Raw genomic sequence first — 13,092 nt, 5'->3', positions numbered from 1 at the left:
CTTGCTCCTGTAGCCTGGCATCGTGGGGGGAGCATTTGGCAGCCTGAAGGTTGGGGGCAGCGGGCAAGGCAAGGGGACAAGAACCCTCAGTGCTGAGGGCATCTCATCTTCTTGCCATTGGCAAAAAAAAATCAAAGAAACAAAATCCATCATCGATTTCTGTGCTGGGTTTTTTTCTTTTTGTTCTTCTGAGTGGTTTTTTTCCATCTTTTTTGTCATTTTTTAAAAGAAAATACAGTGAAGACACTAGAACGGGGAAGACAAAAGACAGATTAGGTGCACAGCTGCCTCTGGCCATCCGTCTGCCAGACCCCTTCCACTCCTGTCTTCATGTCTCTCAGTCCATCCCTCTCTGGGGCCCAAGACTCTGGCTCAAGGCCATCACATAGTAGGTGCTCCATTTTCAGGTCTCCCTCCTCTGCTCTCCTGGTGAGCGGCCATTCTGGCCACACATGTGCCCCACCCTGCCATGGATGGACTGGTTCCGGGGCCTGCGGTCTGATGGACGTAAGCCGTGGTTTATGCCCCAGCCCTACTGTGGATGAATTTCTGCAAAGTGAATCACACTCAGGATGTCCTGGTATGAGGCCAAGTCCCCTGAAGTGTAAAATGCTGTCTACCAATGCATATTTAGTCCCCAGGGAGCTCAGATCTTCCCCCACACACCCAAAGAACCCCTGCTACCTCCCCTTCCCCAAGCCAGGACCCAGCACAGAGCATGTTGCTGTCAAGGCTTCAGTCTACCAGGAAGTCCCAGGAGGTCCATACTGGCCAGAGGGCCTCTCCTGGGCTTGCAGAGGCCAAGGGCCTTCTTCAACAGCAGGTAAGCTCATAAGTGCATGGCCCCGTTCTAAGCACTTTGCATGAATTAACTTAATAGCCCAGAGACTGAGACAGGGATAAAACCCTGGGGAGGTCAAATTCCAGGCCCCTGGCCCTGGCTCAGCTAGGAACCAACTTTCCAGAATATATTAAGGCAAAGGGGATGGAAGACTAGCCCAAGAGCAGGAAAAGGGTTCTCCAGCAGAAATTAACCCATGTGGGGCCAGGCCTGTGCAGAGAAAGCCTTAGCCCTGAGTTGGCTGGCTCCAAGGTTCTTAACTCCCTCGAGGCCCCTTGGTTTTGGGGGTGCCTGGTACCAGCTGCCACTCCCCCCATCCCCTCCCCAGCACACTGGTCTCCTCCTGGGGCCATAGGTGTTTCTAGACCTGGCTGGGCTGCATTGTGTCTGCAGCAGACATCAACTCACCTAAGCAAACACTGGTCAATGGTGGCTCTCCTCATTTCCCGAGATGGTCAAATGGCACGCTTGTCTTCCGGGAGGGGGCAGAGAGATGGGGGATAAGCTTCAAGTCAAGTCCCTCAGCTGTTGGCAACGGCGAGCTGGCAAGTCTCTCCCCACTGTGGAGTCCTCCCACCCCAACCAAGTATCTCAAGCCAAGAGAAGGGGTTCCCGACAACCCTAGGATGTCCCTGCTTTGTAGATAAGAACATTGCACAGAGAGGCAAGGCGACTGCTCCAGGCCATACCCACAATGGTGGCCCATCATCCCATCAAGGGCCCGTCCCATTGAGGCTCCTGTGCCACAGGCAGGAGGATGAGGGCAGGTCTCCTGCCCACCTATGCCAGGCAACCTTCCCTGGGCAACCACAGATTTCCCCTTCCCAACTTTCCTAGTCCAAACATGGACCTTACATGGGGCTGTTGGAGAGGACCTCACCCACCCCTCCATCCCGTACTCTCACCAGTGCTGATAGGGACCCTTGGGGGACTCCCTGATGGCTTCCTGACTGCAAGTACCAGCCAGGCTGGGCCCCTGGCAGCAAGGGCTGGATCCCAGCGCTCCCACTTGCCAGGGCACATTACTTCTCCAAGCCTCGGCTTCTGACTCTGCTCAGTGGGGCTAATCAGACCTCGGAGGATTCAATGAGGCCAAGGGCTGGCTCAACAGAAGGGGCCCGCTCAGTGGTTACAAGTTAGTGGGGAGAGAGAACAGATCCAAGAGGCCTGACTCCCCAGCTGGGGGTCTTGCTCAGCCGTGTGGCCCAGAGGGGCCAGGGTGAGGGCAGCTCACCTGCGAGGCTGAGATCCGGGAGACCTCTTGCCGCCCAGTGAGGTCTGAGGACGAGACGTTGGCGGGTGCGCCCCGGTGCAGCCTCATGCTCACCTTCCTCTCCCGGTCGACCCGAGAGATCGCTCTGGGAGAAGTATTGCCTGGGGGCGAGGCGGGGAAGCACCTCAGTGTGGGCACAAAGGGGATCTGGCCCCTGGGCCCAGCCCACCACCCGAAGCCCTGCTCACCAGCTTGCTGGATGCGGGAGGCTGGGGTGGAGGCCACAGGCTCGGCCGTACTGCGGAGCCGGTTGGCGGTGGCCCCTGTGGGTGGGCCAGGGGGCATGGCCCGGGTCGCAGACCCCCGCAGCTGTCCCATCCTCTCTTCGCGTTCGTGTTCTCGCCGCTCCCGGTCCACGTCTTCGGGATTCCGGGCTGCACCCTACAGGGATGCGAGAGGGGACACAAGTCAGCCCTGTGGGGCCAGGGTGCTCTGGGCCCCAGCACCCCTGTAGGGCAGAACAGGGGGAACGAGGCTGGGTGGGCATCTCAGAAACTCTCTGGTACAACCTCCTCCCCATGGAGTGGGAAAACATGACCCAAGAGGGCTAGAAACGACCCATGATCACACAGCACAGGGAAACGAAGCCACACAACCACCCAAAGGAAGGAGAAAGCAGGTATCTGAGAGGCAGAGGGAGGTCAGTCTGCCCTGGTCTCATGGGAAGGAGTCGGGAGCCAGGAGGGCTAATGCTCCCAGGATACCCAAGGGTACCGTCTGGCCCTCCCAACCTGGGGCTGGGAACTGCCCTGGCCCCTCTGTGTACCAATAGCCCTCAAGCCCTTTGAGGTTTCCAAACTGAGCAGGGAAGGTGTTCAGAGGCCCACATAGCAGACAGCCAAGGGGTGTTCAGAAAGGGGAAAGGATAGGCCTGGAGTTACAAAACTAGTTGCAGTCAGTGCCAGGACTTGGACCAGGTTTCCTGGTGCCCAGCTCCATCCATCAGAGGGCCATCCTTCCCCTGTGTGGGGACCAGCAATGGCTTCTGGCAGGCACTGTGGAGGACACAGCCAGGAGGGGACCCACACAGATGCTGCCTGCCTTGGGACAGGAGCTCAGGAAGAACTAGAGAACAGAACGGATGCCCCATGGAGGAAAAAGAGGCCCAGCAGGCAAGGCTGGAGCAGAAATGGTGCCCTGAGCCCCCAGTGCAGGAGGAAACAAGAAAGGCCCCGAGTCGAGCATGGTGCAGAGCAGTGCGTGGCTGTATTACCTAGTTGGTCCTGGGGCCGTCCGCAGGGAAGGGCAGGGGGCTGGCATGCGGAGGGCCGCATCTGTGGAGGAGAGAGCTGTGGGCTGAGTTGGGGACCTGCTTATAGGCCACAGGGTATGGGCTCCTGCAACCCCGTGCCTCTCCAGGGGGACTGGCCAAGAAAGTCCTGCTGCCCTGGGAAAACGGCGTGGGGGTGGGCCTTCTCTTTAAGCAACTCTGGGAGGTAATTGCTGGGATCAGAATGATCCCTAAATCCTAGTGAGGACCAAGCAAGGCCCAGAGAGCCTCATGATCTGCCTGGGGGCACACAGCTCGGGGCAGAGCTGGGGAGTCTGAACCCAGGCCTCCACCATCTAGTCCTTCTCTGCTCTCTGCACCCCAAGAGGACAGTGTTCAGACACTTGGCTTAGCAGAACACTCTAGGGATGCGTTTCCTCAGTCCTCCCACCCAGAAGCCTGTCAGGCAGGCCTGAGACCACCAAGACTCCATCCTGACCTCTGGTCCTCACCCTGAGCTCCCCACCCACTCAAGTTACCGGGGATGCAAAGACAGTGACTCAGCCAGACCACAGCAACACCCCAGTGATAAATAAGAGCTGAAGAGCTGCGGCACCTACTTATTACCTCCTGTGGACAGTGGCTTATCAACCCCGCAAGACCGAGAATGAGGTACGATCTCACTCCCTAGTTGGGGAAACCGAGGCTGGGTGAGGCTAAATGATTTGCTCAGAGGTGCACAGCCCCGCAGCCAATAGCTAAGTGAGGGCTGGAGTCCCTGCCCTTTGAGACCCCAGCAGATTCAGGCCAGCGCCAGCGGCAGAAGCAAGTGCGCCGCTCTCCCCATTTCCATCCAATCCAAGTGACGCCTTAAGAAATGCACACCAGGGAGCTTTCTTGGCCTTTATTGACGCAAGAAAACACAAAAGTTCAGTGTCAAAGTCACACAAGCATCCCCTGTTGCATGGACCTCTGTCCTTGGCTGTGTTGAATATCCTCTTGGCCAGCTGGTTGGAACTTGGAATCCAGTGGCTGTGTGTGCTGAGAAGGGTGTCCCAGGCTCCAGGTTTCCAAGGATTCCAGCCCCAGTGGATGGGGAGCCACTCCAAAGGCAAGGGCAGATCCTTCCCATGAAAGAGTCATGGTGCCCACACTGTGTCCTGTCTGCTGGTAGGAGCTTGTGAGGCTTCCTGCAGGGAGGGTGGTGTGGGAGAGGCCCAGCCTCAGGGTGAAAAGGTCCCCATTGCGTGTTCTGTGGATGCTTCTGCCAGGGGCTGCTGAAGTGGTCAAGATCACCACCATGGTGACAGGTCAGAGATCACTGTCGGCACCTCTGCCCAACTTCTGACTCCAGGGCTTGCCTCAAAGGGGACTCCATGAAGAGGGTCAGAGCACAGCTAGGGGAGGGTGCTGCTGGCCTGGTTTGAGAAGAGATCTTGCCAGCTAAACAGTCCCAAGAGAGGCTCTCTCTGTAGAGGAGGTGTCTAGAGCAGCTCTGTACACAGAACTTTCTGGGATTATGGAAACTTTCACATCTGACTTGCTGGATGTGGCAGCCACTAGCCAGCCACCTGTGGCTTCTGAGACCTTGAAATGTGGTGAATGTAACTGAAGAACTACAGCTTCAATTTTAATTTTAATTAATTAAAAATTAGCCACAGGCAGCCAGTGGCTACTATATTGAATGGCACAGGTCTGGAGTAGGCACAACCTGTTCTTGGAGCTGTGCTGGTCGCAAGGGCCCAGCCTATTACAGGAGCAGACTCAGGTCTGACTTTCCATAGAGATGAGCAAGTACCCAGTGCCCAACGCCATGAGCAATGCCTTACAGTGAGAAGAGCTGGCCCACACTCCCTGGCCTTAGCCATACTCCCATCTGGAAGGTCTGGGGTGAAAGAGAAGGCACCCCACTGCGCATATCTCTCACCCACAGCCCTGGAGAGAGGGCAACCGAGGCCTCTCCCTGAGGTCCCCGGCCTGTGAAACCCCCCTTCTCTGCCTGACCTCTGTCCTACTCCTTAGGGAAAAGGACCAGGCCACTGTCTGGTACCCAGGGAAAAGAGAAACCCAGGACCAATGTGCCAACCTTGGCGTCCAGGAGAACAAGGCCCCAGCCTCTGGCAGAGCAGGCCGAGAACCTGCCACGAAAGGACAGGCACACCAGGATGAAGCATGGGGAGGCGTTTAATGAGTTCAGGTTCAATACAGAGAATGCCGACAGGGTCTGGCCTTGAGCCTGCTCCTGGTGCTGTTTCCACCAGGCCCCTCCCAGGCAGTGGCCATCATCCCTCCTTTGGACTCTGTCCTGGCCCTCAGGCAGCTGGTTCATTCCCAAGAATCCTGATGCAGGGCCTTTTCCACCATGCTCTCTCCACTGCATTGCCATCTCTAGGGAATAGGGGGTCACCCCAACCATCCCAAGGGACACTTCCTCAGTCCTGGCCCCGATGGGCTCAGGCACACCTGGCGACATCAGAACTGGGGCCCCGGAGTCCAGACCACAGGCCAGTAGTTTTGGGGGGGAAGCTCCTCCACCTCCTCCACCTCCTCCATGGGCCCATCTGGGGAGCCCTGGGTGCCCAGGGGGGCCGGGCACCTGGAAGGGACAGACAGAGCACAGCTGAGTCTCAGCCTCTTGCACTCGCAGGCCAAGTGGCAAATCTTGGGCAAACCAGGCCTTGGTAGGTCCTTACCAGTATGTGGGTGTGCATGTGGGCCCGGCCCAGGGACAGGGGCGGGGGTAGGGCGGTGCAATAGCTTCGCTGTCACGGGGCCGAGCCTGGCTCGAGGAAGCCCCCTTTTCCAGAAGAGATGTGAAACAAGACATACGATTTCACGGATTCCGGAGCTCCAGGCACAGCTGATAAATACTTCTCCCCACCCAACCCCCAGGACCCTTAAAAGAGGGAGACAGAACAGCCACCTAGCAAGACCCAGGGTCCCATGACCAAGAAGAAAGAAACCACTATGAATGGGTCGAGGGTGGCCAGAGGGGCTGTGGTGAAGGCAGCCGCCTGCGACGTGCAGAACAAGAAGAGCAGGATGGTGTAGGCAATGATCAAGGCGGTGGGGGGGCCCACCAGCACCACCCACGCCCCACCACCGGCACCTAGGAGGGTCTCGAGGCCCAGCCAGGTCCTCCTTGGTCTGGCGGGAGGTGATGCCCTGCCTGGGCCCTGCTGACCACAGCAGTCAGCATTGATGAGGCTGGAGGCGGGGGGCTCTGGGACCCCAGTGAGGTCACTTGCCCTGTCCAGCTCATACCTCCCATTAGTCGGGAGCCCTGCCCTCCACTGGGTCACTTTGGCCTTATGAGTCAGGGCCTGCCCCGTCCAGTCCCCCAAGCCCGCCTTGGCCTCCAGGTGACTCACGAATTTGAGCATGTTCCAGTCGAAGACGTAGTCATAGGAGAAGCCCTGCCGGTGGAAGAGGTTGCGGAAGAGCTGGCGCAGGTAAGAGTAGTCGGGCTTGTCGTCAAACCGCAGGGAGCGGCAGAAGTTGAGGTATGTTGAGAACTCGGCTGGTGGGGGTCACAGGGGACAGAGGAGGGTGCTGTGAGGCCCACGCTCCCAGGGCCCCCAGCAGCCAGCATTATCCTAGCCACGCACTGTTCCTACAAACACTTTCAATCTAAGTGGGGCAAGATGAAGACAGAACAGAACTACAGTCCTCCCTATGGAGATGAAACCCTGGCTGGCCTGTGAGCAGAGCCCTCTCTCAGGAGCTGGCTCTGGGGACCGCATACACAGCTCTTCTGCTCTCACCAAGCATTCAGGGGTCATGGAGACCACAGACCAATAACTGACATACACTCAAAGGACACTCAAGAGCCCTGTGGGAACTCCTAACACGACCTAAGCAACAGGAGGAAAACTGCCATTTCTTCCTTGAAAAAGCTGGGGTAGATGAAGGCCCCTGGGAGATAAGGCAGGAGTGTGGGTCGGGGAGCACGTGATTAATGCTCTGGTGCCAAGTATGGGCTGTGTGTCCCTTAGAAAGGGCCTCAGGGGTCCCCAGGCTGACCACCTCCTCTACTGGGCTACTCACAGGGGTAGCCTTTGCAGAGGACCTCGATGGGCGTCGACATCTTCTTCTCACTGATCCGTTCATACTTCTGGCGCTTGGTGGCTGCTTTGAGGCCCTGCCAGGGCAGGGAGCCCAGGTTGAAGTACATGAGCACGTAGCCCAGACTCTCCAGGTCATCTCGACGGCTTTGCTCTGCATAGAGTCGGGGGCAAGGTAAGGGGCAGGGTCCGTTCAGGCCCCTGGCTGCTCCTCCAGGTCATGCTCCTAGCTGTGCCCCCTGCACTGGACCCTGCGCCGCCACTGCATGGGGGCTCAACACTGCATGGGGGCTCACCACAGCTCTGTTACAAACAGGCACTGTCACTACCCACCTCCTACAGAGCTTTATCAACTCAATTTGGGCCTAGTTTTTCTAGCTCAGGCCCTTACTCATTCAACGACTATGAGTGGGCACCCACTCTCTCCTTGCCTGGCCCACACTGTGGAGAGGGCACAAGCTTTGGCATCAGACGGGGCTGCGGTCAAATCTGGCTTTGGTACCTGCTAAGCTACACAGTCTTAGGCAACCGCTGTTAAATCTCCGAGCCTGTGTTTTCCAGCCTGCACAAATAGGGAGATGTCCTCACCCACTCACGGGCCACCATGAGGATGAGGCGGGGCGCGTGAAGGCCCTCAGCACACGTGGCTCTGCTTATGAAGGGGAAGGCCTGACTTTGTGCAAGGACACCTGCTAAGCTACACAGTCTTAGGCAACCGCTGTTAAATCTCCGAGCCTGTGTTTCCCAGCCTGCACAAATAGGGAGATGTCCTCACCCACTCACGGGGCCACCATGAGGATGAGGCGGGGCACGTGAAGGCCCTCAGCACACGTGGCTCTGCTTATGAAGGGGAAGGCCTGACTTTGTGCAAGGCAAGAGAGTCCAGGCCTGGGGGCAGATGGGGTGGGCAATTCCTCAGTGAGGTTCACTAGAAAAGTGCCTGGGGATCTCCAACCAAGGTGGGGGTGGGGACCAAGAAAGCCAGGTGCTGGCCAGCAGCCCAGGGTGTGCTTGGCTCCGGGCCTAGCTCACTCACCAATGCCCAGGTGGGTGTTGATGGAGGCATAGCGGGCAGTGCCGGTCAGGTTCTTGTTTTCCCGGTAGGGGATGTGCTGGTGCGTGCGGGCATCCCGGTACTTCTTGGCTAGGCCAAAATCGATGATGTATACCAGGTTGCCCTTCTTCCCCAGCCCCATGAGGAAGTTGTCGGGCTTGACGTCCCGGTGGATGAAGTTCTTGGAGTGGATGTACTCGATGCGGCTGATCTGGGGGAGGGGGAAGGCAAGGGAGGGGACAGCAAGTTATTCAGCCAATGTCCAATGAAGGAACCTTCACCAAGTGTTCCAGGCCAGGCCCTGGGCTGGGGGCTGACAGCTGGAAAATGCTCACATGGTCCCTGCCTGGCAAGGGAGAAAGATGTGTCCACAACTGTGTAAGATGATTTCAAGGGGCAGGCCAAGGAAGGCTTCCAGAGGAAGTGACATTAGAGATGAACTCTGAAGGAGGAGTTCACCAATTTTGCTGTGAGACAGGGAAAGAGAGAAAGGTAAGAAAGCTAATGGCAAGACTCAGAAATGAAGTCGAGCAGGAAAGGCATCCAGGGTCTGTGGAAGCCTCTCCTGCCTGGCCTGGTTCTACCCGAACAGGGAATAGGACGTGGGGAGCCAGAGTCAGAGAGGCTACCTGATTTGGGGGTAGGGGAGGGCAGGAAGTACCAAGGAAGCCTAAAATCGGCAGGGGTGCTAGAGACAAGCACAAAGACAGGACTTATCTCCTGGCTTCCAAAGGACAAAAAAGTCAAGCAGACACACAAGCCTTCTCTTCCCTTTAAGTGATTTTTACTTCTTTTCTTTTATTTTGGCAGCTGGCAGGTACAGATATTGAACCCTGGACCTTACTGTTATCAGTTCCATGCTCTAATCAACTGAGCAAACCGGCCAGCCTCCCCACCCCCTTTTTTGGGGGCAGATTTTTTTAATACTTCAGATTAACATCCATGCGCATGACATATGATATGTCCTCTGGCAGGTCGCTGAGCTCTGGGCCTCAGGCTTCTGTAAATCAAAGGCTTTGGCAGGACTGAGTATTTCCTCCACTTTTGAGCCTCATGCCCCAGGAGAACCTGCACGTGCATTTAGCCTAAACTGCAGGGCGTCTGTGGACTTTCTGCAAGCCAGCCGCAGACCAAGACTAAAATCCCTGTATAACAAGATCTCTATGCTCCATTCCAGGTCCAAAATTCTATGGTCTTATATTTCTGAGAAGCTTTCCTCCCTGTGTTTATAAAGGGCTTTAGGATCTAACAATCGCTTGTTAGTGGGCACCTGCTCTGACCCAGGCACTGCGTGGCATCTCTCAGGTGAGGCGACTGAGGCTCACAGAGGCTTAGCTATTCAGCTGCGGTCACCACACTGGGACAGGACGCAAGTCTGTGTGAGCACAGGCTTTAAAATCACCAGAGGCCTGAGCCCAGGAGCCTGACCCGGCAGGTCCGGAGTTGGGCCTGGAATATGCATTTTAAACAAATACTTCCAGGATTCTATAGCCGGTGGTCAAGGTTCCCTGGTCCAGGAACCAGGCCTGGCCTATGCCCAGCAGGTCTGGAGTTGGGCCTGGAATATGCATTTTAAACAAATACTCCCAGGATTCTATAGCCGGTGGTCAAGGTTCCCTGGTCCAGGAACCAGGCCTGGCCTATGCCCCTGCCACTGCTTGCTCCTCCAGCATGTCTTGGAGGCATGTCCACTGGCACCCTGGAGAAGTAGAGGTTGGGAGGGAAGCTGCTGGCCCAGCAAAGCCCATGGTCACATGGCCAGGTGGTAGGTGAAGACTCACCATCTGGTCGGCCAGGAGCAGCACCGTCTTGAGGCTGAACTTGCGGGAACAGAAGTTGAAGAGGTCCTCGAGGCTGGGCCCCAGCAGCTCCATAACCATCACGTTGTAGTCGCCCTCGGCCCCGCACCACTTGATAGATGGGATCCCCACTGGGGCCAGGGAAGAGGTCGCTGTTAGGGGCAGCAGCTCCCCACCTCTCCCTCCTCTCCACATCATCACAGCTCCCTGCCCTGGCCAGGACCCTGCCGGCCTCACCTCCGCCCTGCATCATCTTGTAGAACTTGCTCTCGATGTGCAGCTGCGGGTGCTTCGTCTTCACACACTCCAGCTTGATGGCAACTTCTTCACCAGAGGCGATGTTGGCACCTTCCAGGGGCAGAGAAAGCAAGGGACCAGGTTCACATGGCATGTCTGAGGCCTGCTGAACACCAGGCCTGGGCTGTCTCAGTGTCTGCCCTCGAAGAGCTCAGCGCCTCTTGGGGGAGGCTGGAAAGGAGGAAAGGAGGCTTGGCACAGAGCGGTGGGTGGGGGGCTGAGCCAGGGATTCCCAAGAGGAGAGAACAGCAGCCTGTGCAAAGGGAAGGAGGTGAGACACCACAGGCTACTCAGAACCTCGGGTCAGAGGCGGCAAGGGGGTCGGATACATGAGGGGAAGGAGTGGAGCCACCCAAGGGACAGACTTAATCCTAGGCCAGTGGGGTGTGTTGAGCTGAGGTGGTATGTGGAGGAGAGAAGGGGCCAGGCAACACTGGTGACAAGGACCCAATGGGGATATGGTGTTGTATACACTGCGACAGGCCTGAGCTGTAGAACAAGGCTCAGGAAGCGGGCAAAATAACCAGCCCCCTGCCTGCCCACATCCATGCTGACACCTTCAAAGGCAGCCCACATACTCCACCAAGCATCTCATTGAAGTCTCATCCCCATTTTATAGAGGAGAAAACTGAGACCCAGCTCAAGGTCATATGGCTAGTAAGCAGTGGACTTGGGGGACAACCCTGGCTCTGCTGGCCTCTGAGTCTAGGTAAGAGGGTCCTGTCTATACCTCCACCTCTCTCCCACCCCACTCCTGGGCTGTCACCTGTAGCTTTGAGGGGCTCTAGGAAAATACCTTCACACACACGGAGCTCCCTGCCTGGGACCACCCTATAGCTCAAGAAGTCATGAGAAAGACCAAATCTAAACTGCAACTTGCCTCAGGTTGCCCAGCTGTACTAATGGTGGGCTGAGCTGGAGGGCTGGGGGTTAGCTGAGGGACAGGGAGTCTCCTTCATGGGCTGAGGAGTGAGTCTAGCTGCCAGAGCTAAAACAGTGCGGTATGAACACCCAGACGGACAGAACAGGAAGTTCAGAGAGGACAAACCACCAGATGGACTCAGGACAGGATGAAGCCGGTGCTTCAAATCAGGGGAATATGGACCTATCCCATACGTGACCTTATTGACATCTGGCTAGCCATCTGAGAAAAGACACCATAGCTTACGCCACAACCAGAAGAAATCCCAAGTGGAGCAAAAGTTTGGACATGAGAATAAAAAAGGTGGGGGTGTAAATTCGCACAGCTGCTCTGCATTTACCTAGTAAAGCTGAGCACACACCGTTGACTGAGCAGCTCCACTCCCGACTGCGTGCCCTCCCGAAACTCGTGTGCACCAGGGGGACAGGACCCAACAACCCCACAGCCCAGCAGTAGAGAAACAGCTGCCATGACGCGATCACACGAGGAACAGTGAGGGCAGGAGAGGAACAGAGACAGCCTCACACGGCAACCAGGGCGACTCCCAGCCATCAGCTCTGGGCAAGACAGCAGCAGCACACTCACAGCCAGAGGCTGGAAACGACCCATGTGTCCACCGGCCGAGGGCATGCAGTGTACCCATCCCACGTACAAAAATACAGTTTACCCATTCTATGTGTCCATAGAAGGTACACACAGTTCTATGTACACAGCCTAGGTTACACAGATCCATGTACATATCATGAACATACAGTGAATCCATGTACACACTTTGTACGTATATGGATATGTATGTCCACACAGTGGAACATTATTCAGCATAAAAAAAGAAACAAGTCCTGATACATGCCACGACATCGATGGACCCTGGAAACATCATGCTAAGAAAAGATGCTGGACACAAAAGAACAAGTATTGTATAATTCCGTTATATAAAATGTCCAGAGAAAGTAAACACAGAGACACAGAAAGTAGATTGGTGGTTGCCAGGAGCTGGGGCTAGTGAGAAATAGGGAGGGACTGCTTAATGGGATGGGGTTTTCTCTTGGGGCAGTGAAGAATGTTTTGGAATTAGATAGGGTGGTGGTTGCACAACATTGTGAATGTACTAAATGCAACTGAATCGAACACTTTAAAAATGTTAATTTTATGTTATGTGAATTTTACCTCAATTTAAAAAAAAGGGAAGACCGCAGGTGACTGAAGAACGCAAACATGGCTCCTGCACCACTGAGCAGCGCACAGTTTAGGGACACAAACATGCTGAAACTTGAACATAAGGGACTAATTTAAAATATCTGATAGTGGTTACCTCTGTGGAGTATGGGACAGGGGAGGGGTACTGGGGGAGCCTTCAAAGTGACAGGCATGTCCTCTTCCTTCAACAGGGTGGTGCCCAGGGAAAAGTGCCTTACCCTGCACATATTTTATATATTTTCTTTGTATCTACTCAACATTTAATTAAACATAAAATAACATATTAGAAGGAAAGAAGGGAGAATTGCTTTATAACCTTGGGATTAGGCAAGGTTTTTTAAATCCCTGACTTAAAATCTAGAAGCCAGGCCGGCCCGTGGCTCACTCGGGAGAGTACGGTGCTGATAACACCAAGGCCATGGGTTCGGATCCTAT

At 55.7% G+C, this 13,092-nt stretch overlaps 1 protein-coding gene across 7 annotated transcripts in view; it reads right to left on the bottom strand.

Moving 5' to 3' along the window:
• Positions 1-225: 225 nt before the first annotated feature.
• The window catches only part of CSNK1E (casein kinase 1, epsilon), a 36,075-nt gene continuing 23,208 nt past the window's right edge, over positions 226-13,092 (bottom strand). For 3 of the 7 annotated variants that reach the window (XM_008566884.1, XM_008566885.1, XM_008566883.1), the window contains exons 3-8: positions 10,479-10,589; positions 10,224-10,372; positions 8,425-8,653; positions 7,372-7,542; positions 6,696-6,844; positions 4,214-5,920 (exon numbers count right to left, since the gene is read on the bottom strand). In XM_008566884.1, coding sequence (XP_008565106.1) covers positions 5,336-5,920; positions 6,696-6,844; positions 7,372-7,542; positions 8,425-8,653; positions 10,224-10,372; positions 10,479-10,589 — 1,394 coding nt within the window. In that variant the 3' untranslated portion in view covers positions 4,214-5,335. The other 4 variants (XM_008566886.1, XM_008566887.1, XM_008566888.1 and 1 more) reach the window with 4 other exon arrangements.

Source organism: Galeopterus variegatus, unplaced genomic scaffold (genome assembly GCF_000696425.1).
Source record: "Galeopterus variegatus unplaced genomic scaffold, G_variegatus-3.0.2 Scaffold274, whole genome shotgun sequence".
Lineage (NCBI taxonomy): Eukaryota > Metazoa > Chordata > Mammalia > Dermoptera > Cynocephalidae > Galeopterus > Galeopterus variegatus.
This window is presented reverse-complemented; position numbering and strand designations above follow the sequence as displayed.